This window comes from Panulirus ornatus, chromosome 60 (assembly GCF_036320965.1).
Source record: "Panulirus ornatus isolate Po-2019 chromosome 60, ASM3632096v1, whole genome shotgun sequence".
In the NCBI taxonomy this organism is placed as follows: Eukaryota; Metazoa; Arthropoda; class Malacostraca; order Decapoda; family Palinuridae; genus Panulirus; species Panulirus ornatus.
In genome coordinates this window covers 67087-92500 of record NC_092283.1, presented here as the reverse complement: position 1 = coordinate 92500, position 25414 = coordinate 67087, and the positions used below count along the sequence as shown (strand labels likewise).

Here is a 25414-nt window from a genome sequence, read left to right as displayed (position 1 = left end):
ATTATTATTTCTCTGTTTCGGGGTGCAGAGAACCGCTCTCCACGAACATGGTATTAACTGAACCCAATGAGCTAATCAATGACTAACTAGATGGTCAGGAGAGGTAAAAATGAATGGTTTGACCGTGAATTTAGAAACAAAAGAGTTGTAAATTGTACAAATGCAATAGGTTTATCGAGTGTATGCTTGCTTAATGGAGATGGGGTGTGCGAGTAATATTAACTAGACTATGTAACGTTAAGCTGACGTATGTCTACTACTGATTTGCATATCGAAGGAACGTTAGTCTAGCCAATAAGGTACCAGTTTAAGAACATTAGAATTTATGACAGTTTTGCATTGGTCCTCAGCATTTGTATAACATGAAAATAGCGAGGTCAGCATATTTGCGATCGTTTTCGTTCTTCGATATCAAATCAGGCGATACAGACATGTTAAGATCAGAGAATACGCTGGTTTGATTACCGTTGAAACTAATTCACATATTTCCAGCTAGTGAGTGAGTTTGGTAAAGTGTGTAAAAGAAGAAAGCTGAGAGTAAATGTGAATAAGAGCAAGGTTATTAGGTACAGTAGGATTGAGGGATAATTGATAATCTACCCCCTAACACCTTACACTGACTCTCTACTCCCTCACACCTCACAACGTGACAATATTCCCTGACATCCCAAACCTTGACACTCTATCCCCTGACACCTCACGCCTTGACACCAAACTTCCTGACCTTCCACACCTCGACTCTCTACTCCCTGACCCCTCACACCTTGACACCCTATCCTCTAACACCCAACAGCTTGACACTCCAAAACTTGACACTCTACCCCTGACACCCCACACCTTGATACTCTAGTTCCTAACACTCCACACCTTGACACTCTACTCCATAACACTCCACACATTGACACTCAAATCCCTAACACCCCACACCTTGACACTCTGCCCCCTGACACTCCTCACCTTGACGTTCTACTCCCTGACACCCCAAACGTTGGCAGTCTAACACTCCACATCTTGAGCCACACCATGAAACAGTACGCCCTGACATTCCACACCTTGACACTTTACCCCCTGACACTACACACCTTGACATCCCACACCTTGACACTCTACTTCTCAACAAAACCACATCCTGACACTCTACTCACCTAACACCAAACGACTTGACACTCTAATCCTGACATTATATACTTTGACACTCCACATCTTAACACACAGTCACAGACACACCACGCCTTTGACATTTTACCCCCTGAAGACCCACACCTTGACAAACCACTCCCTTACACTCTAGACTTTGACACTTCATCCCCTGACACTCAACACCTTCACACTCTACTCCCTGACACCCCATACATTTATGTTTTACTTCCTGACACCCCACACCTTCACACTCTACTCCCTAACACCTTGCACCCTAACCCCTGACACCTCTTCTTGACATATACATCTTGACACCCACACCTTGACACTCTACTCTTTACACCTCACACATTGACACTCTATCTACCGACACCGCACACTAACACCCCACACACCTTGACACTGTACTCTTTAACACCCCACACCTTGACATTCTACCCTAGACACCACATACCTTGACAGTTTATCATCTGTCACCCCACAATTTCACACTATTCTCCCTGACATCCTACACCTTGACACTCACCACCTGACATCTCCAACACCCTTGACATCTACTCTTTACACCTCACACCTTGACATCAACCCCTGACACCCACACACCTTTGAACACTTTACCCTTGACACCCTACACCTGACATCTACCTACCACACATCTACACCTTACCACCCACATTGACATTAACCTCTGACTACTTACCACACTCACTTTTCGACATACTTCCTCCGAACACAACCACACTTCTGACATCTTCTTTCCTTAATCCACTCCACACCTTGACACCTCTCCTACACTCACACTGACACACTCTTCTCCTTGACAACCCAACACTTGACATCTATAACCCTATACTTCTCATATGATACTTACCATACCAAGCACTCACCATAATTAAAATTATCCTTGTCGGCACAAACTACTTGAAACCTTAAACTTGAGAACTTACTATCAAGACACTTAGCCCCTGACACTCTGGAGCTCATGAAATCACAACTTGGTAACTACTACTTGCACAAAATATGTACCTAAAATCCTTGAACACCTACACTAGCTTACAAATTTTGGCTTTATGCCCCTGACACCCCATCATCCTATAATTCTTATTATCAGCTGAATGTTGATCTCATCTGACACCTTGACGCTTACTTCTGGTCACAGCTTGTAGCCGAATCAAATCTTGACGCAGTCAATGGTCACCTCACACTGACACTACCTACACATCACACCTACTCTTACTCTACTAGCTCTCTTAACACTCTACCCCCTGGCACCTTAACACTGTATACCCTTACGCCCCACAGCTTGACACTCCTCTCCCATACACCCCACACCTTGACATTATACCCTCTGACATTCCACACCTCAACACTCTACTCCCTGACACCCCACACCTTGACACTCTACTCCCTGACAACTCATACCTTGACACTCTTCTCCTTGACACCCCACACATTGACATCTTGACATTGCAGTCCATGACACCTCACGCCTTGACACTCTACCCTTGTACATCTCACACCTTGACTCTATACTCACTAACACCACACACCTTAACACTCTACCCCCTGGCACCTTAACACTGTATATCCTTACGTCCCATAACTTGACACTCCTCTCCCATACACCCAACACCTTGACATTATACCCTCTGACATTCCACACCTTTTCGATCTACTCCCTGACACCCCACACCTTGACACTCTTCTCCTTAACACTCCACACCTTGACACTCTACTCCCTGACAACTCACACCTTGACACTCTTCTCCTTGACACCCAACACATTGACATCTATAACCCATACTTTATCCAATGTATACATATAACAGTGACCCAGAGACAGGACTCACCATTAGAATCCAAAAAATTTGTCGGCGACAAATAACTGTGAAACTGACTTAAGATTCAGTGAGAATTATATAATTGGTAGATTAGCCCATGACATGGCAGATGGATGTCAATGAAGATGAAAGCAAAGTTGTGTAATTTGGTGCCAAAAATATGTCCAAAATCCTTAGTAAACTTCTACAACAAGTTAAAGATTTTGGCGTTATGACATCGATGCCCAGCTGCATATAACCTATAATTCGTTATGTATCATGGCTAGAAATGGTTAGATCTCATATACTGTGCGCTGTTCAGTTCTGGTCACAAGATGTGAGCCGGAAGGATAGAGATACTTGAGGCAGTTCAAATTGGTTCCACCATACACACACACACACACACACACACACACTCTCTCTCTCTCTCTCTCTCTCTCTCTCTCTCTCTCTCTCTCTCTCTCTCTCTCTCCTCTCTCTCTCTCTCTCTCTCTCTCTCTCTCTCTCTCTCTCTCTCTCTCTCTCTCTCTCTCTCTCTCTCTCTCTCTCTCTCTCTCTCTCTCTCTCTCTCTCTCTCTCTCTCTCTCTCTCTCTCTCTCTCTCTCTCTCTCTCTCTCTCTCTCTCTCTCTCTCTCTCTCTCTCTCTCTCTCTCTCTCTCTCTCTCTCTCTCTCTCTCTCTCTCTCTCTCTCTCTCTCTCTCTCTCTCTCTCTCTCTCTCTCTCTCTCTCTCTCTCTCTCTCTCTCTCTCTCTCTCTCTCTCTCTCTCTCTCTCTCTCTCTCTCTCTCTCTCTCTCTCTCTCTCTCTCTCTCTCTCTCTCTCTCTCTCTCTCTCTCTCTCTCTCTCTCTCTCTCTCTCTCTCTCTCTCTCTCTCTCTCTCTCTCTCTCTCTCTCTCTCTCTCTCTCTCTCTCTCTCTCTCTCTCTCTCTCTCTCTCTCTCTCTCTCTCTCTCTCTCTCTCTCTCTCTCTCTCTCTCATACGAAAATTTCTTTTCTTAATGGTACATAGAATACAAGAGGAAGTTACTGTAATTATAATGTGAGTAAAGTTTTCCCATGTATGGAGTGGTAGAGGAATGGAATATACTTCCTATCGCAGCAGTAAATGCTAAGACTACAAATTCCTTTAAATCGAGACAAGACATCTCTTATCGCCAGGAAACCTTAGTATCATTTTTGTCATACTCCAGCTGTGAAGATGTCATCAAATGGATAGGAAACTTTTCCCAGTCAACATTTTCCAATAAAACTTCCAAAATTGTGTCTTACCACAATATTGCATGTTAACTGTTTACCCCCCCTCCCAATCTCCCGCCAGTAGTTGAGCAACAGGGAGAAGTGGATGAGAAGTTGCTTTCTGCTTTGCTATCCTCTTTCTACCACTGTCTTTAGTCTTCGTTTTCTTTTTTACAGATAGACTCGTTATGGACTTGTAGGTATTCTGTTATCTGTCCTTCCCATGGACACTTTTTTTAGACCTAGGACGCACATAACCTCGTCAAGATCCAACAGGTCTCCCCTTATCTGCCCCTCCCATGTCCTCCTCTTCCCTACTTTGAACTTCCTCACCTACGCCTGTCCTCTCACGTTCCCCTAATTTGAGTTATGTTCATTTTCGTAGCTCGAGCAAAGGTACATTCATTGTCACTTCCCACACAACACTACAGAGAAATCATTTAGCGAGCTGAGTATATCATTACGAAATGAGGCACCAACGACTGGAAATGAGAGACAGAGTAATGCCGATCTATCTTAAATGTAACTAGTGTAAGCTTCATATCCTTGGTCACCTTATGTAAATAGATATACTTTACTCTTGGTTTCCCTTTGTTGTCTCGATTGCCACTACTGCATAATCCTCTTGTTTACTTCCTAGTTCCTGCATACCTGGTCATTTCCTCTGTATTTCAAACCTCCTCCTCAACACCTGCTCCTCTAAACAGTTGGTATTTCTTGTCTCTGTATATCCCTGGATCTCTACCTGTAAGAAAACTCATATCTTAGACACTTAGAACAAAAATCATATGTCTCTCACATTTGCTGCCAGACTCGCTGCCACCATTACTTCCTCATGGACAATTGACATTGCACTCTTTGAACACAGTTGTTAAGGATGTAGGTACTAGTTGGGTCTTATTTGCATTACATTACAGTGACAGCTAGACTGTGATTTTGCAGGTTATGTGGACGTCCCCTCGCGGTGCTAGAGAGGCATGTACTATGCAGTCTTATGATGAGCAGAGTTGCGACTACAACACAAGATGTGGGATGTCACCGTCCGCAGAGTGTAGGAGTGTTGCTGTTAGCGGCAGAGGTGGCCCTATGGGCCTCAGCACTACCGGAGGTCTTGCCAGTAAGCAGTGTTGTGATGGGTTGTCCCCAGATCCAGCCGCCTCCGGCCAGTATCAGACCGCCCCTCTCAAGATTTCAAAGAGCGGCTTTGGAGAGGGTTGCTACGACGTCACTCTGAATGATGGCACCCGTGGCACTTACGTGAAAAGGGCTGGTACACAGGATATCACTCGAGCGCTGACCATCACACCTCCCCAGCCTAACGAGTGCTCATTTGGTACAAGTACGGAAAAATATATCTCCAAGGTTCCTCCTACTGAGATCCAAGACCCTGGCACAGAGACGGCCAAAATTGCGACTTGGGACGAGGGAACTGTGACAAGCAGCAGCGCCGGCATGATGCGGGCAGGAGGCCGCCACCAGCTGGTGGATATTCACGGGCTGGCAGTGTTCCTACGGCAGTCAACACGGTGCCTGTCTTGTCGCGCTGCTTGCTGCCTCTATGTCACAGGTACCATCTGTGCCCAGCTGGCTACAGTCACACAGGTAATCACGAACTTGTTGCTGCCCTTCTTCACCCCATATACAAGCAAATACCCTTATTAGACATCTCAATATACCTCCCCGTCTGTCTTTAAGTTCATGAGATACGAATATGCATTTGATGAAATATGCTGTCATTTGCAAGTCTCAAGTTCTGTAATACATTTTCTTTTTTTTTTACCGTGATGGTTTTGCGTTGTAAGTAATGCTTCTAACTTTCCATTACCAGGTGAAAATCACATGTCAGAAGTGCCACTACACCGCCTCACAGACTCTCTCACGGCCCTCAGCTACTCCAGACGACCACGCCTCACCCCACCCTACCCCTTCACACCCTACTCCACCTTCAGACAATCAAAGTCCACGTCAGCCCTCTCCACCCACGGACCTGTCTACAACACTCCCCAGCAGAACCTCCTCACACCAGAATCAAATGAAAGTGGTCAAAGAAGAACATACGTCTCCCTTAGCAGTCCTACTGAACACAAAGGCAAAGGAATCACCCTTGTGGCTACCAACACATGCGGCCACCTCCTGCGAGTCTTCTAACAGACTGCAAGCAAACTTGCCGCTCCACTCCTTGCAGCCCTTAGAAGAGGTGTGGGGGAGGGAGTCAGATCCATTACCTCTAGGGACCAGATCCCTACACACTGGCAAGAAATCATCCACAGATGCTCAGAAACATCTCTCAGGCCTGGATCCCTTGCTGGCTAAAGTGAACACTGACTTGCGCCAGCGAACTCAAGAAGGCAGCCCCTCCACTTCGCCTCCAGCACTGCCAGACCACCAGAACAGTGAGAGTTAACCTTGTTGGTGTGCCGTAGTAGAAAACAGGTCAGCATGTACTGAGGCCTAAGTTTAGCTTTCACCTTAGTTCAGTATACTTCCCAGCCCACCAACCACCTTGAGATGAACCACCGCTTCAGTCAGGGTCAGTATTGTGTTCCTAAATTATTAAGAACACGCTAAAGTCCAAGTTTGATCCCTCAGGTGTGAAATTGGATTACCAGATCCTTGTGTAAATGATAACCCATTGATATCCTCAAATGATAAAAGTAGGCTGAGAGATACAAAGTTCAATTATGACTCATTTCTGTTGTTCCTTCGTACAGCATATGTTGTATTATCTGACACCATCATACGAACAGCATACACGAGGGACCTTCAGACGTTCAAGGCACCTGCTTTTTGTCTGCCAACTTATAATTACTCTTGGTAAAATACTGTTAGAGATATTGAATGATTGAAGACAGGAACAACTCAAGGATACTACAGCTAGGAGAGCTAGGTCAACAAAAGTCCCCTTTACAAGTAGAGAAATGCTTACAAGAAGCTGATGTTTGTCTCGTATCCATTCTCAAATATGAATTAGATTTCTTTCGTTATTTTTTTCGTCTTCCAGTTTCTCTCTTATGAAAGTATTGATATTTGTTATATTTCTAGGCAATTACACGTAGCTTAACACTGACTGACTGTGGCTCGTTTTGCATTTTAGACTTTAATTGACACAGAAAAGACTCGTCTCAACACATATAAGTTTAGATGATTTTCATATACGATGAAAGCCTGCTCTTTCAACTTCTACAGTTGGCTGCACCAGTTGCAGAGCCTTTCATGAGTGGAATTGATGATAATTGATGAGTTTTAAACTACAAGATGAAAAAGGTAGCGTCTGTCTTAAGGGATAATATTACCTACGGAAGTAGAAACTGAGCTTTCCCTTTTACAATAGTTTTCCATAGCGTCGAAATCCTTGCATATCACAAGTCATCACGGCAGGTGTAATCGATACATCTGGATATTCACAGTAATTCACCATTAAAAGCGTTCTTCTAAAAGCTGTTTGCTGTTGTCGGATAAGATATTCTCCGCTTTAGTTTTTACAAATTTTCAAATGAATAGATTACTGATTAATTAAGATGAGGGGAAGAAAGAAATCCGACAAATTGACTTCAAAGCCCCAGGTGAAAAATGCTAAGGTACCAAATACCACTCCATTGATATCATCTACGAACCTGACGGATATATCTGAATTTCAATTCCATACACCCGTTCATCCTACTTTAGAGGCTGTTCGATAACTTGGGCACAAGTGTATATACATGTTTTTATTCTTTTTATTATCATACCTCGTCGCTTTCTACCGCGTTAGCGAGGTAGCGCAAGAAAACAGACGAAAGAATGGCCCAACCCACCCACATACACATGTATGTACATACACATCCACACAAGCACATATACATACCTATACATCTCAACGTATACATGTATATACACACACAGACATATACATATATACACATGTTCATAATTCATACTGTCTCCTCTTATTCATTCCCGTCGCCACCCCGCCACACATGAAATGACAACCCCCTCCCCCCGCATGTGCGCGAGGTAGCAGTAGGAAAAGACAACAAAGGCCACAGTCGTTCACACTCAGTCTCTAGGTGTCATATATAATGCACCGAAACCACAGCTCTCTTTCTACATCCAGGCCCCACAAAACTTTTCATGGTTTACCACAGATGCTTAAATTGCCCCTGTATACGACATCGTTCCAATTCACTCTATTCTTTGCACGCCTTTCACTCTCCTGCATGTTCAGACCCCGATCACTCAAAATCTTTTTCACTCCATCTTTCCACTTCCAATTTGGTCTCCCACTTCTCGTTCCCTCCACCTCTGACACATATATCCTCTTTGTCAATCTTTCCTCACTCATTCTCTTCATGTGACCAAACCATTTCAAAACACCCTCTTCTGCTCTCTCAACCACACTCTTTTTATTACCACACATCTCTCTCACCCTTTCATTACTTACTCGATCAAACCACCTCTCCACTTATTGTCCTCAAACATCTTATTTCCAACACATCCACACTCCTCCGCACGACTCTATCTATAGCCTAAGCCTCGCAACCATATGATATTCTCGGAACCACTATTTCTTCAAGCATACCCATTTTTGCTTTCCGAGATAACGTTCTCGCCTTCCTCATATTTTTCAACGCACCTTTCGCCCCGTCCCCCACCTTATGACTCACTTCCGCTTCCATGGTTCCATCCGCTTCCAAATCCACTCCCAGATATCTAAAATACCTCACTTCCTCCATTTTGCTCCATTCAAACTTACCTTCCAATTGACTTGTCCCTCAACCCTACTGTACCTGATAACCTTGATCTTATTCACATTTACTCTCAGTTTTCTTCTTTCACACACTTTACCAAACTCAGTCACCAATTTCTGCAGTTTCTCACCCGAATCAGCCACCAGCGCTGTATCATCAGCGAACAACAACTGACTCACTTCCCAAGCTCTCTCATCCACAACAGACTGCATACTTGACCCTCTCTCCAAACCTCTTGCATTCACCTCCCTAACAACCCCTCCATAAACAAATTAAACAAGCATAGAGACATCACGCACCCCTTCCGCAAACCAACATTCACTGAGAACCAATCACTTCTCTCTTCCCACTCGTACACATGCCATACATCTTCGATATAACCTTTCATTGATTCTAACAACTTGCCTCCCACACCATATATTCTTGATACCCTCAACAGAGCATCTCTATCAACTCTTAACATATGCCTTCTCCAGATGCATAAATGCTACATTCAAATCCATTTACTTTTCTAAGTATTTCTCACATACATTCTTCAAAGCAAACACCTGGTCCACACATCCTTTATCACTTCTGGAACCACGCTGATCTTTCCCAATCTAATGCTCTGTACCTGCCTTCACCCTCTCAATCAATACCCTCCCATAGAATTTCCTAGGAATACTCAACAAACTATACCTTTCTAATTTGAGCACTCACTCTTATCCCCTTTGCCTTTGTACAATGGCACTATGCAAGCATTCCGCCAATCCTCAGGTACCTCACCATGAGTCATACATACATTAAATAACCTTACCAACCAGTCAACAACACAGTCACCCCCTTTTTTGATATATTCCACTGCAATGCCATCCAAACCCGCTGCCTTGCCGGCTTTCATCTTCCGCAAAGCTTTTACTACCTTTTCTGTTTACCAAATCATTCTCCCTAACCCTCTCACTTTGCATACCACCTCGTCCAAAACACCCTATATCTGCCACTCTATCATCAAACACATTCAACAAACCTTCAAAATGCTCACTGCATCTCCTTCCCACATCACCACTACTTCTTATCACATCCCCATTAGCCCCCTTCACTGAAGTTCCCATTTGCTCCCTTGTCTTACGCACTTTATTTACCTCCTTCCAAAACATCTTTTTATTCTCCCTAAAATTTAATGATACTCTCTCACCCCAACTCTCATTTGCCCTCCTTTTCACCTCTTGCACCTTTCTCTTGACCTCCTGCCTCTTTCTTTTATACATCTCCCACTCATTTGCATTTTTTCCCTGCAAAAATCATCCAAATGTCTCTCTCTTCTCTTTCACTAATATTCTTCATCCCAACACTCACTACCCTTTCTAATCTGCCCACCTCCCACGCTTCTCATGCCACAAGCATCTTTTGCGCAAGCCATCACTGCTTCCCTGAATACATCCCATTCTTCCCCCTCTCCCCTTACGTCCTTTGTTCTCACCTTTTTCCATTTTGTACTCAGTCTCTCCTAGTACTTCCTCACACAAGTCTCCTACCCAAGCTCACTTACTCTCACCATCCTCTTCACCCCAACATTCTCTCCTCTTTTCTGAAAACCTCTACAAATCTTCACCTTCGCCTCCACAAGATAATGATCAGACATCCCTCCAGTTGCACCTCTCAACACATTAACATCCAAAAGTCTCTCTTTCGCACGCCTGTCAATTAACACGTAATCCAATAACGCTCTCTGGCCATCTCTCCTACTTACATACGTATACTTATGTATATCTCGCTTTTTAAACCAGGTATTCCCAATCACCAGTCCTTTTTCAACATATAAATCTACAAGCTCTTCACCATTTCCATTTACAACACTGAACACCCCATGTATACCAATTATTCCCTCAACTGCCACATTACTCACCTTTACATTCAAATCACCCATCACTATAACCCGGTCTTGTGCATCAAAACCACTAACACACTCATTCAGCTGCACCCAAAACACTTGCCTCTCATAATCTTTCTTCTTATGCCCAGGTGCATATGCACCAATAATCACCCATCTCTCTCCTTCAACTTTCAGTTTTACCCATATTAATCTAGAATTTACTTTCTTACGTTCTATCACATACTCCCACAACTCCTGTTTCAGGAGTAGTGCTACTCCTTCCCTTGCTCTTGTCCTCTCACTAACCCTTGACTTTACTCCCAAGACATTCCCAAACCACTCTTCCCCTTTACCCTTGAGCTTCGTTTCACTCAGAGCCAAAACATCCAGGTTCCTTTCCTCAAACATACTACCTATCTCTCCTTTTTTCACATCTTGGTTACATCCACACACATTTAGACACCCCAATCTGAGCCTACGAGGAGGATGAGCACTCCCCTCATGACTCCTTCTTCTGTTTCCCATTTTAGAAAGTTGAAATACAAGGAGGGGAGGATTTCTGGCCCCCCGCTCCCGTTCCCTCTAATCGCCATCTACGACACACACACACACATACACACACACACATATATATATATATATATATATATATATATATATATATATATATATATATATATATATATATATATATATATATATATATATATATATATATATATATATATTGCTCTTTCGTGTAATAATCACATCATCAGGGGAGATACGAGAAAGAATTATAAGTCAGTTAATATACAACGAAGAGACGTAGCTAGGACGCCATTTGGTAAGCATGTGATTGTCCAAGACAGATAGCGAGCGTATCATAAACTTATAATGTGGACCGGAAGGGGAATTGCTTACAAATTTTATCAACAATAAAGCTATCCAATTTTTATAGACCTTCACTAGTATTAAGGTTATAATTCTTTGTGTATTTGATAATAGAAGATTCAATGATGTTTCTCCTGGTACTGGAGTTAATAACTGATATGGCATTACTCCAGTCAGTATAATGATCAGTTTTCAACGTGATTAAATAAGGCATTTGATCATTGTCCTGTTCGTATACTATATTTATGTTGCTTAAGTCTAACAGAAACATCCTTACTAGTCTTCCCCATATATCTTGCCTATTAATGCAAGTTGGTTAGGTATGTCGATGATGTTCTTTGTGTTTGGCCAACAAATGAAAATCTACAAACATTTCTCCCCTTCCTTGACAATTTAGTACCTTCCATCAAATTTCCTGTAGAAAATTAAAATAATGATATGTTACCATTTTTAGATTGCATGATCCATAGGCAAGGAAACAAGTTTAAGTTTAGTATATACAGAAAACCTACCATTCATTCATCTCAACATGACAGAGTTGAATTATCATCATTTCAGTCTATGTTCCTTGGGGCATTACGTATTTGCAGTCCAGAGTTTATTGATGAGTTTGAGAAGATATATTCTATTGGATTCAAGTTAGAGTACCCTAAATCTTTCATTGATAAATCCCTTAAGTTAGCAAAGAAATCATTTTATAGAGTTGAAACTAAACCTCCCATTGACACCAAGAATCTTTTAGCTCTCCTTTTTAATGATAATTTTGCTTTGCTTCCTATGTTGCTGAAATTCTTTAATGTAAATGTTACCTTCCGCAACAATAATACTATAAAAAACATCTGAATCAGGAACTCACCAAAAAGTTCTAATGGATGCATCTATGAAGTGCCATGTGGAAATTGATACGTTTTATGATGGGCAGACTGGTGAGAATCTTTCTGTCAGACTTAAGCAACATGAATGTAGTATAAGAACAGGACAAGAATCAAATGACTTATCTAATCATGTTAAAAACTATGATCATTGTATTGACTGGAGTTATAACGAGAAATATTGAATCTTCTGTAATTGAATACACAAAGAATCAAAAGCTTAGTATTAGTGAAAGTTTATACAAATTGGATAGCTTTATTGTTGATAAAATTTGTAAACAATTCCCCTTCTCCGCATAATAAGTTTATGATACGCTCGTTGTCTGTCTTGGACGCACCCGATCCCTGTTTACCAAATGGCGTCCTAGCTACGTCTCTTCGTTGTATATCAACTGACTTACATTTCTTTCTTATATCTCCCCTGATGATGTAATTATTACACGAAATTGCACTTGGGAAGTTATCGTGTTTCATTTCCCCGTGGACTCGTAGGAATATATTGTGAGAGGACATGATCAAAAGAAGGAGTAGCACTACTTCTGAAGCATTTGTTGAAGTATTTTATAGAGTGTAAGAAAGTAAACTCTAGATTGAGAGAGTATCATTAAATTTTAGGGACATTAAAAAGATGTTTTGGAAGGAGCTAAAGAAAGTGCGTAAGACAAAAGAACAAATGGGAACATCGGTGAAGGGGACTAACAAGTAGTGGTAAAGTGAAAAGGAGATGGAGTGAGTGTTTTGAAGGTTTGTTGAATATGTTTTATGATAGAGTGCCAGATATAGGTGTTCTGGTCGAGGTAGTGTGCGAGGTGAGAGGGTCAGGGAGAATGGTTTGGTAAACAGAGAAGAGGCTGTGAAAGCTTTGCAGAAGACGAAAGCCGGCAAAGCGGTGGGTTTGAATGGTATTGCAGTGGAATTCATTAAAAAGAGTGACAGTGTTGTTGACTGGTTGGTAAGGATATTCAATGTATGTATGGTTCATGGTGAGGTGCCTGAGGATTGGCGGAATGCATGCATAGTGCCATTGTACAAAAGCAAAGGGGATAAGGGTGAGTGTTCAAATTAAAGAGGTATAAGTTTGTTGAGTATTCCTTGGAAATTATATGGGAGGGCATTGATTGAGAGGGTAAAGGCAAGTACAGAGCATCAGAATGGGGAAGAGCAGTGTGGTTTTAGGAGTGGTAGAGGATGTGTGGATCAGGTGTTTGCTTTGAAGACTGTATGTGAGAAATATCTAGAAAAACAGAAGGGTTTGTATGTGACATATATGGATCTGGAGAAGGCATATGATAGGGTGGATAGAGATGCTCTGTGGACAGTATTAAAGTTATATGGTGTGGTAGGTGAATTGCTTGAAGCGGTGAAAAGTTTTTATCATGGGTGTAAGGCATGTGCACGAGTAGGAAGAGAGCAAAGTGATTGGTTCCCAGTGAATGTCGGTTTGCAGCAGGGGTGCATGATGTCTTCATGGTTGTTTAATTTGTTTATCGATGGGGTTGTTAGGGAGGTGAGTGCAAGAGTTTTGGAGAGAGTGGCAAGTATGCAGTCTGTTGTGGATGACGGCTTGGAAAGTGAGCCAGTTGTTGTTCGCTGATGATGCAGCGCTGTTGGTTGATTCAGGTGAGAAACTGCAGAAGTTGGTGACTGAGTTTGGTAAAGTGTGTGAAAGAAGAAACCTTGGAGTAAATGTGAATAAGAGCAAGGTTATTAGGCTCATTACGGTTGAGGGAGAAGGGCTGGAGGAAGTGAAGTGTTTTAGATATCTGGGGGTGAATTTAACAGCGGATGGAACCATGGAAGGGGAAGTGAGTCTCTGGGTGGGGGAGGCGGCGAAGGTTCTGGAAGCGTTGAGGAATGAGTAGAAAGCGAGAACGTCATGTCGGAGAGTAAAGATGGGTATGTTTGAAGGAATAGTGGTTCCAACAATGTTGTATGTTTGTGAGGCATGGGCTATAGATAAGGTTGTGCGGAGGAGGGTAAGAGAGGGTAAGAGATGTGTGGTAATAAAATGAGTGTGGTTGAGAGAGCAGAACAGGGTGTATTAAGATGGTTTGGTCACATGGAGAGAATGAGTGAGGAAAGATTGACAAAGAGGATATATGTGTCAGAGGTGGAGGGAACGAAGAGAAGTGGGAGACCAAATTGGAGGTGGAAGGATGGAGTGAAAAAGATTTTGAGCGATCGGGACCTGAACATACAGGAGGGTGAAAAGTGTGCAAGGAATAGAGTGAATTGGACGATGTGGTATACCGTGGTCGACGTGCTGTTAATGGACTGAACCAGGGCTTGTGAAGCGTCTGGGGTAAACCATGGAAGGTTTTGTGGGGCCTGGACGTGGAAAGAGAGCTGTGGTTTCGGTGCATTACACATGACAGCTAGAGACTGAGTGTGAACGAATGTGGCCTTTGTTGTCTTTACCTAGAGCTACCTCGCGCGCGTGCGAGGGGAGGGGGGTACGATTTCATGTATGGTGGGGTGGCGACGGTAATGGCTGAGAGCAGCAAGTATGAATAAGTACATGTGTATATATGTATCTGTGTGTATATGTATTGTATGTATACATTGAATTGTATAGGTATGTATATGTGCGTGTGTGGGCGTGTATGTATACAAATGTGTATGTGGCTGGGTTGATGCATTCTTTCGTCTGTTTGCTTGCGCTGCCTCGCTAACGCAGGAGACAGCGACAAAGTATAATAGAAATTATATATATATATATATATATATATATATATATATATATATATATATATATATATATATATATATATATATATATACACAGCGCTGGTGGCTGATTCATGTGAGAAAGTGTAGAAGCTGGTGACTGAGTTTGGTGAAGTGTGTGAAAGAAGAAAGTTAAGAGTGAATGTGAATAAGATCAAAGTTTTTAGGTACAGTAGGGTTGAAGGTCAAGTCAATTGGGAGGTAAGTTGGAATGGAGAAAAACTGGAGGAAGTAAAGTGTTTTAGATATCTGGGAGTGGATCTGGCAGCGGATGGAACCATGGAAGCGGAAGTGAATCATAGGGTGGGGGAGGGGGCGAAAATCCTGGGAGCCTTGAAGAAGGTGTGGAAGTCGAGAACATTATCTCGGAAAGCAAAAATGGGTATGTTTGAAGGAATAGTTGTTCCAACAATGTTGTATGGTTGCGAGGCGTGGGCTATGGATAGAGTTGTGCGCAGGAGGGTGGATGTGCTGGAAATGAGATGTTTGAGGACAATATGTGGTGTGAGGTGGTTTGATCGAGTAAGTAATGTAAGGGTAAGAGAGATGTGTGGAAATAAAAAGAGCGTGGTTGAGAGAGCAGAAGAGGGTGTTTTGAAATGGTTTGGGCACATGGAGAGAATGAGTGAGGAAAGATTGACCAAGAGGATATATGTGTCGGAGGTGGAGGGAACAAGGAGAAGTGGGAGACCAAATTGGAGGTGGAAAGATGGAGTGAAAAAGATTTTGAGTGATCGGGGCCTGAACATGCAGGAGGGTGAAAGGCGGGCAAGGAATAGAGTGAATTGGATCGATGTGGTATACCGGGGTCGACGTGCTGTCAATGGATTGAATCAGGGCATGTGAAGCGTCTGGGGTAAACCATGGAAAGTTCTGTGGGGCCTGGATGTGGAAAGGGAGCTGTGGTTTCGGGCATTATTACATGACAGCTAGAGACTGAGTGTGAACGAATGGGGCCTTTGTTGTCTTTTCCTAGCGCTACCTCGCACACATGAGGGGGGGAGGGGGATGTTATTCCATGTGTGGCGAGGTGGCGATGGGAATGAATAAAGGCAGACAGTATGAATTATGTACATGTGTATATATGTATATGTCTGTGTGTGTATATATATGTGTACATTGAGATGTATAGGTATGTATATTTGCGTGTGTGGACATGTATGTATCTACATGTGTATGGGGGTGGGTTGGGCCATTTCTTTCGTCTGTTTCCTAGCGCTACCTCGCAAACGCGGGAGACAGCGACAAAGCAAAAATAAAAATATGAATAATAATATATATATATATATATATATATATATATATATATATATATATATATATATATATATATATATATATATATATATATATATTCGAGTACTTAGTATTTCGAATAGTTGTTTCCTATTATACAGTCCCTTAGCCTAGCGGTTAGCATGCCTGCCTCTTGCACAAGGGGTCCCAGGTTCGATCCTGGCTGATGGAGCTTTGTATGTTCTATGAAGGTGCGCGTTCATATACACTTTATTCGTATTCATATAACTCCGCGTTGTACAGTCAGGTTCGGTAAAACGCTATCAGCTGGCTATGTGTTCTGTTCGGAAACAACCGATAGACCCCGTTGCTCACCATTGTGAGACCAAGGGTATTCGAGTACTTAGTATTTCGAATAGTTGTTTCCTATTAACAGTCCCTTAGCCTAGCGGTTAGCATGCCTGCCTCTTGCACAAGGGGTCCCAGGTTCGATCCTGGCTGATGGAGCTTTGTATGTTCTATGAAGGTGCGCGTTCATATACACTTTATTCGTATATATATATATATATATATATATATATATATATATATATATATATATATATCAGGATATGTGTGTGTGTGTGTGTTAGAAAAAGTTAAAGAAAAAAGTATTTGATTGTGGTGTTTATGGATCTGGGTAAAGCATATGATAGAAATGACGAAGATGCTCCGTGGAAGATAGTACGAATATATGGTATGGGATGAGAACCGTTAGAAACTGAGAAGAGTTTTTATCAAGAGTGTAAGGTGTGTGTGCGAGTAGGAACAGAGGAAGGTGAGTGGCTCCAGTTAGAAGTTGATCTCCGGAAGGGTATGGGTGATACCACCATGATTGTTTTATCAGCTTATAGATAGGGTGGTGAAGGAGATGAATGCAATGGTCTCAGAGAGAGGGACAGTTCTACTATTTGTTGGGGGTGGATGGGTCCTTGTAGATGAGTCATTTATTTGCTGGCAGCGGATTCGAGTGATTAAATGTCGAAGCTGGCGTTTGAGTTAGGTGAATGAATGTAAATAAGAGAAAAGTTATTAGGTTTAGTAGTGGAGAGAGACAGGTTAGTTAGAGTGTGACTTTGAATGGAGATAACCTGGAGGAAGTGGGGTGTTTTAGGTACCTAGGAGTGACATGGTAGCGACTGAAACCATGAGAGCTGAAGTAAGTCATAGGATGGATGAGGGGACTAAGGTCCCAAGCGCATTGAGAAGTGTATAAAAACGGATGTCGCTGTCTGTGAGAGCAAACATTGGTATGTTTGATGGTACAGTATGCCAAGAAGACTGTACAAGGGCTGAAAAAGAGGGCAAATGAGAGATGGGTGAGCGAGTATCAGCAAACTTCAGGGAGGATAGAAAAATGTTTTGGAAGGAGGCTTACCAAATAGTGTCCTAGATACGTCTCTTCGTTATTTATCACCTGACTTTTATATTTCTATCTTGTATCTCTCCTGATGATGTGATTATTACACGAATGTGCACTTTGGAACATATCGTGTTTCATTTCTCTATGGACATATAGGAATATACTTGATCACGCACTCAGTTGTTATCTTTTCCAATATATATATATATATATATATATATATATATATATATATATATATATATATATATATATATATATATATATATATATATATTTTTTTTTTTTTTTTTTTTTTTTTTCTTTTTTCTCCATTCAAACTTACCTCCCAATTGACTTGACCCTCAACCCTACTGTACCTAATAACCTTGCTCTTATTCACATTTACTCTTAACTTTCTTCTTTCACACACTTTACCAAACTCAGTCACCAGCTTCTGCAGTTTTTCACATGAATCAGCCACCAGCGCTGTATCATCGGCGAACAACAACTGACTCACTTCCCAAGCTTTCTCATCCACAACAGACTTCATACTTGCCCCTCTTTCCAAAACTCTTGCATTCACCTCCCTAACAATACCATCCATAAACAAATTAAACAAACATGGAGACATCACACACCCCTGCCACAAACCAACATTCACTGAGAACCAATCACTTTCCTCTCTTCCTACACGTACACATGCCTTACATCCTCGATAAAAACTTTTCACTGCTTCTAAGAACTTGCCTCCCACACCATATATTCTTAATACCTTCCACAGAGCATCTCTATCAACTCTATCATATGCCTGCTCCAGATCCATAAATGCTACATACAAATCCATTTGCTTTTCTAAGTATTTCTCACATACATTCTTCAAAGCAAACACCTGATCCACACATCCTCTACCACTTCTGAAACCACACTGCTCTTCCCCAATCTGATGCTCTGTACATGCCTTCACCCTCTCAATCAATACCCTCCCATATAATTTACCAGGAATACTCAACAAACTTATACCTCTGTAATATGAGCACTCACTCTTATCCCCATGAAGAATGTGTGGAAGTCGAGAACATTATCTCGGAAAGGAAAAATGGCTATGTTTGAAGGAATAGTGGTTCCAACAATGTTGTATGGTTGCGAGGCGTGGGCTATGGATAGAGTTGTGCGCAGGAGGGTGGATGTGCTGGAAATGAGATGTTTGAGGACAATGTGTGGTGTGAGGTGGTTTGATAGAGTAAGTAATGTAAGAGTAAGAGAGATGTGTGGAAATAAAAAGAGCGTGGTTGAGAGAGCAGAAGAGGGTGTTTTGAAATGGTTTGGGCACATGGAGAGAATGAGTGAGGAAAGATTGACCAAGAGGATATATGTGTCGGAGGTGGAGGGAACAAGGAGAAGTGGAGACCAAATTGGAGGTGGAAAGATGGAGTGAAAAAGATTTTGTGTGATCGGGGCCTGAACATGCAGTAGGGTGAAAGGCGGGCAAGGAATAGAGTGAATTGGATCGATGTGGTATACCGGGGTTGACGTGCTGTCAGTGGATTGAATCAGGGCATGTGAAGCGTCTGGGGTAAACCATGGAAAGTTCTGTGGGGCCTGGATGTGGAAAGGGAGCTGTGGTTTCGGGCATTATTGCATGACAGCTAGAGACTGAGTGTGAACGAATGGGGCCTTTGTTGTCTTTTCCTAGTGCTACCTCGCACACATGAGGGGGGAGGGGGATGGTATTCCATGTGTGGCGAGGTGGCGATGGGAATGAATAAAGGCAGGCAGTGTGAATTGTGTGCATGGGTATATATGTATGTGTCTGTGTGTGTATATATATATATGTACATTGAGATGTATGGGTGTGTATATTTGCGTGTGTGGACGTGTGTGCATATACATTATGTATGGGGGTGGGTTGGGCCATTTCTTTCGTCTGTTTCCTTGCGCTTCCTCGCAAACGCGGTAGACAGCGACAAAGCAATATATATATATATATATATATATATATATATATATATATATATATATATATATATATATATATATATATATATATATATATGGGAACTTCAGTGAAGGGCGTAAATGGGGAGGTGATAACAAGTAGTGGTGATGTGAGAAGGAGATGGAATGAGTATTTTGAAGGTTTGTTGAATGTGTCTGATGACAGAGTGGCAGATATAGGGTGTTTTGGTCGAGGTGGTGTGCAAAGTGAGAGGGTTAGGGAAAATGATTTGGTAAACAGAGAAGAGGTAGTAAAAGCTTTGCGAAAGATGAAAGCCGGCAAGGCAGCAGGTTTGGATGGTATCGCAGTGGAATTTATTAAAAAAGGGGGTGACTGTATTGTTGACTGGTTGGTAAGGTTATTTAATGTATGTATGACTCATGGTGAGGTGCCTGAGGATTGGCGGAATGCGTGCATAGTGCCATTGTACAAAGGCAAAGGGGATAAGAGTGAGTGCTCAAATTACAGAGGTATAAGTTTGTTGAGTATTCCTGGTAAATTATATGGGAGGGTATTGATTGAGAGGGTGAAGGCATGTACAGAGCATCAGATTGGGGAAGAGCAGTGCGGTTTCAGAAGTGGTAGAGGATGTGTGGATCAGGTGTTTGCTTTGAAGAATGTATGTGAGAAATACTTAGAAAAGCAAATGGATTTGTATGTAGCATTTATGGATCTGGAGAAGGCATATGATAGAGTTGATAGAGATGCTCTGTGGAAGGTATTAAGAATATATGGTGTGGGAGGCAAGTTGTTAGAAGCAGTGAAAAGTTTTTATCGAGGATGTAAGGCATGTGTACGTGTAGGAAGAGAGGAAAGTGATTGGTTCTCAGTGAATGTAGGTTTGCGGCAGGGGTGTGTGATGTCTCCATGGTTGTTTAATTTGTTTATGGATGGGGTTGTTAGGGAGGTAAATGCAAGAGTCCTGGAAAGAGGGGCAAGTATGAAGTCTGTTGGGGATGAGAGAGCTTGGGAAGTGAGTCAGTTGTTGTTCGCTGATGATACAGCGCTGGTGGCTGATTCATGTGAGAAACTGCAGAAGCTGGTGACTGAGTTTGGTAAAGTGTGTGGAAGAAGAAAGTTAAGAGTAAATGTGAATAAGAGCAAGGTTATTAGGTACAGTAGGGTTGAGGGTCAAGTCAATTGGGAGGTGAGTTTGAATGGAGAAAAACTGGAGGAAGTGAAGTGTTTTAGATATCTGGGAGTGGATCTGGCAGCGGATGGAACCATGGAAGCGGAAGTGGATCATAGGGTGGGGGAGGGGGCGAAAATTTTGGGAGCCTTGAAAAATGTGTGGAAGTCGAGAACATTATCTCGGAAAGCAAAAATGGGTATGTTTGAGGGAATGGTGGTTCCAACAATGTTGTATGGTTGCGAGGCGTGGGCTATGGATAGAGTTGTGCGCAGGAGGATGGATGTGCTGGAAATGAGATGTTTGAGGACAATGTGTGGTGTGAGGTGGTTTGATCGAGTAAGTAACGTAAGGGTAAGAGAGATGTGTGGAAATAAAAAGAGCGTGGTTGAGAGAGCAGAAGAGGGTGTTTTGAAATGGTTTGGGCACATGGAGAGAATGAGTGAGGAAAGATTGACCAAGAGGATATATGTGTCGGAGGTGGAGGGAACGAGGAGAAGAGGGAGACCAAATTGGAGGTGGAAAGATGGAGTGAAAAAGATTTTGTGTGATCGGGGCCTGAACATGCAGGAGGGTGAAAGGAGGGCAAGGAATAGAGTGAATTGGAGCGATGTGGTATACAGGGGTTGACGTGCTGTCAGTGGATTGAATCAAGGCATGTGAAGCGTCTGGGGTAAACCATGGAAAGCTGTGTAGGTATGTATATTTGCGTGTGTGGACGTGTGTATGTACATGTGTATGGGGGGGGGGGGGGGGCCATTTCTTTCGTCTGTTTCCTTGCGCTACCTCGCAAACGCGGGAGACAGCGACAAAGTATAAAAAAAAAAAAAAAAAAAAAAAAAATATATATATATATATATATATATATATATATATATATATATATATATATATATATATATATATATATATATATATATATATATATATATATATATATATATATATATATATATATATATATATATATATATATATATATATATATTTGCTCTCCAAGATAACGTTCTCACCTTCCACATTTTCTTCAACGCTCCCAGAGCCTTCACACCCTCTCCCACCCTGTGACTCACTTCCGCTTCCATGGTTCCATCAGCTGCCAAATCCACTCCGAGATATCTAAAACACTTCACTTTCTCCAGTTTTTCTCCATTCAAACGTACCTTCCAATTAACTTGTCCCTCAACCCTACTGAACCTAATAGCCTTGCTCTTATTCACATTTACTCTCAGCTTTCTTCTTTCACACACTTTACCAAACCCAGTCACCAACTTCTGCAGTTTCTTACCCGAATCAGCCACCAGCGGTGTATCATCATCGAACAACAACTGACTCGCCAAACCCTCTCACCGATAACAGACTGCAAACTTGCCCCTCTCTCCAAAACTCTTGCATTTATTTTCCTAACAACCCCATCCATAAACAAGTTAAACAACCATGGAGACATCACGCACCCCTGCCGCAAACCAACATTCACTGGAAACCAATCACTTTTTTCGCTTCATACTCTTACACATGCCTTACATCCTCGATAAAACTTTCCACTGCTTCTAGCATCTTCCCTCCCACACCATATACTCTTAATACCTTCCACAGAGCATCTCTATCAACTTTATCATATGCCTTCTCCAGATACATAGATGCTATATAGAAATCCATCTGTTTTTCCAAGTATTTCTCACATACATTCTTCAAAACAAACACCTGATCCACACATCCTCTACCACTTCTGAAACCACAGTGCTCTTCCCCAATCTGATGCTCTGTACTTGCCTTGATCCTCTCAGTCAATACCCTCCCATATAATTTCCCAGGAATACTCAACAAACTTATACCTCTGTAATTTGGACACTCACCTTTATCCCCTTTATCCCCTTTGCCATATATATATATATATATATATATATATATATATATATATATATATATATATATATATATATATATATATATATATATATATATATATATATATATATATATATATATATATATATATATAAATGGGAGAAAGAATACTTCCCACGTACTCCCCGCATGTCGTAGAAGGCGACTAAAGGGGGCAGGAATGGGGGGGGGCTGCAACCCCCCCCACCTCCATGTATTTAAATTCCTGAAAGGGGAAACAGAGGAAGGTATCAAGCGGGGAGTGCTCATCCTCCTCGAAGGCTCAGATTGATGTGTCGGAGCATGTGTGGATGTAGACAAGATAAGAATGGAGAGACAGGTAATACGTTTGAGGAAAGAAACCTGGATGTTTTGGCCCTGAGTGAAACGAAGCTCAGGGGTAAAGGAGAGGAGTGGTTTGGGAATGTCTTGGGAGTATAGACAGAGGTTGGTGAGAGGAAAAAAACAAAGGAAGGAGTAGCACTACTGCTAAAGCAGGAGTTCTGGGTGTATGTAATGGAGTATAAGAAAGTAAATTCTAGATTGATGTGGGTAAAACTGAAAGTGGATGGAGAGAGTTTGGTGATTATTGGTTCCTATGCACCTGGTCATGAGAAGAAAGATCATAAGAGAAAAACGTTTTGGGAGCAGCTGAGTGAGTGTGTTAGCAGCTTTGATGCACGTGACCGGGTTATAGTGATAGGTGATTTGAATGCGACGATGGTTAATGTGGCAGTTGGCGGTATAATTGGTGTACATTGGGTATTCAGTGTTGTAAATGGAAATGGTGAAGAGCTTGTAGATTTGTGTGCTGAAAAAGGACAGGGGATTGGGAATACCTGGTTTGAAAAAGAGAGATATACATAAGTATACGTATGTGAGTAGGATTACGTGTTAATTGATGGGCGTGTAAGAGAGAGACTTTCGCATGTTAATGTGTTAAGAGGGGCAGCTGGAGAGATGTCTGATTACTATCTTGTGGAGGCGAGGGTGAAGATTTGCAGAGGTTTCCAGAAAAGAAGAGAGAATGTTGGGGAGAAGAGAGTGGTTAGAATAAGTGAGTTTGGAAAGGAGACTTGTGTGAGGAAGTACCAGGAGAGATTGAGTGTAGAATGGCAAAATGTGAGAGCAAATAACGGGAGAGGAGTGGGATGTAATTAGGGAAGCAGTGATATCTTGCGCAAAAGATGCATGTGGCATGAGAAAGGTGGGAGGTGGGCAGATTAGAAAGAGTAGTGAGTGATGGGATGAAGTGGTAAGGTTGTTAGTGAAAGAGAAGAGAGAGGCGTTTGGACGATTCTGGCAGGGAAGTAGAGCAAATGACCGGGAGATGTTTAACAGAAAGCGACAGGAAATCAAGAGAAAGGTGCAAGAGGCGAAAAGAGGGCAAATGAGGGTTGTGGTGAGAGATTATCATTAAACGTTGGGGAGAAAAAAAAAGATGTGTTGAAGGGGGGTTAATAACGTGCGAAAGACAAGAGAACAAATGGGAACATCGGTGAAGGGGGCAAATTTGGAGGTAATGACAAGTAGTGATGAAGTGAGAAGGAGATGGAGTGAGTATTTTGAAGGTTTGTTGTGTGTGTTTGATGATAAAGTGGCAGATATTAGGGGTTTTGGTCGTGGTGGAGTGCGAAGTGAGAGGGTCAGGGAGAATGGTTTGGTAAACAAAGAAGAGATAGTGAAAGCTTTGCGGAAGATGAAAGCCGGCAAGGTGAAGGGTTTGCATGGTATTGCAGTGGAATTTATAGAAATGGGGAATGACTGTGTTGTTGATTGGTAAGGATATTCAATGTATGTATGGATCATGGTGAAGTGCCTGAGGATTGACGGAATGCTTGCATAGTGCCACTTACAAAGTGAAAGGGTCTAAATTTGAGAGTTCAAATTAAAGAGGCATAAGTTTGTTGATTATTCCTAGGAAGTTATATGGGATATTAATTGAGAGGGTAAAGGCATGTGCACAAAATCTGACTGGGGAAGAGCAGTATGATTTCAGAAGTGGTAGAGGATGTGTGGATCAGGTGTTTGCTTTGAAAAATGTATGTGAGAAATACTTGGAAAACCAGATGGATTTGTATGTAGCATTTATGGATCTGTAAAAGGTATATGATGGGGTTGATAGAGATGCTTTGTGGAAGGTTTTAGGAGTGTATGGTGTGGGAGGTAAGTCGTTAGCACCAGTGAAAACTTTTACCAAGGATGTAAGGCATGTTTACGAGTACGAAAAGAGGAGAGTGATTGGTTCCCAGTGAATGTCGGTTTGTGGCAGCGGTGCGTCATGTTCCCATGGTTGTGTAATTTGTTTATGGATTGGGTGATTAGTGAGGTGAATGCAAGAGTTTTGGAGAGAGGGGTATGGATGTAGTCTGTTGTGGATGAGAGGGCCTGGGAAGTGAGTCAGTTGTTGTTCGCTGATAATCCAGCGCTGGTGGCTGATCCGGGTGGGAAACTGCAGAGCTTGGTGACTGAGTTTGGTAAAGTGTGCGAAAGAACAAAGTTGAGATTAAATGTGAATAAGAGCAAGGTTATTAGGT

At 42.1% G+C, this 25414-nt stretch overlaps 1 protein-coding gene across 1 annotated transcript in view; it reads left to right on the top strand.

Moving 5' to 3' along the window:
• The window catches only part of LOC139767376 (uncharacterized), a 43491-nt gene that overhangs the window by 783 nt on the left and 17294 nt on the right, over positions 1-25414 (top strand). Inside the window, exons 2-3 of the mRNA XM_071696701.1 lie at positions 5137-5796; positions 6023-6587. Coding sequence (XP_071552802.1) covers positions 5140-5796; positions 6023-6587 — 1222 coding nt within the window. The 5' untranslated portion in view covers positions 5137-5139. The remainder of the gene's footprint in view (positions 1-5136; positions 5797-6022; positions 6588-25414) is intronic.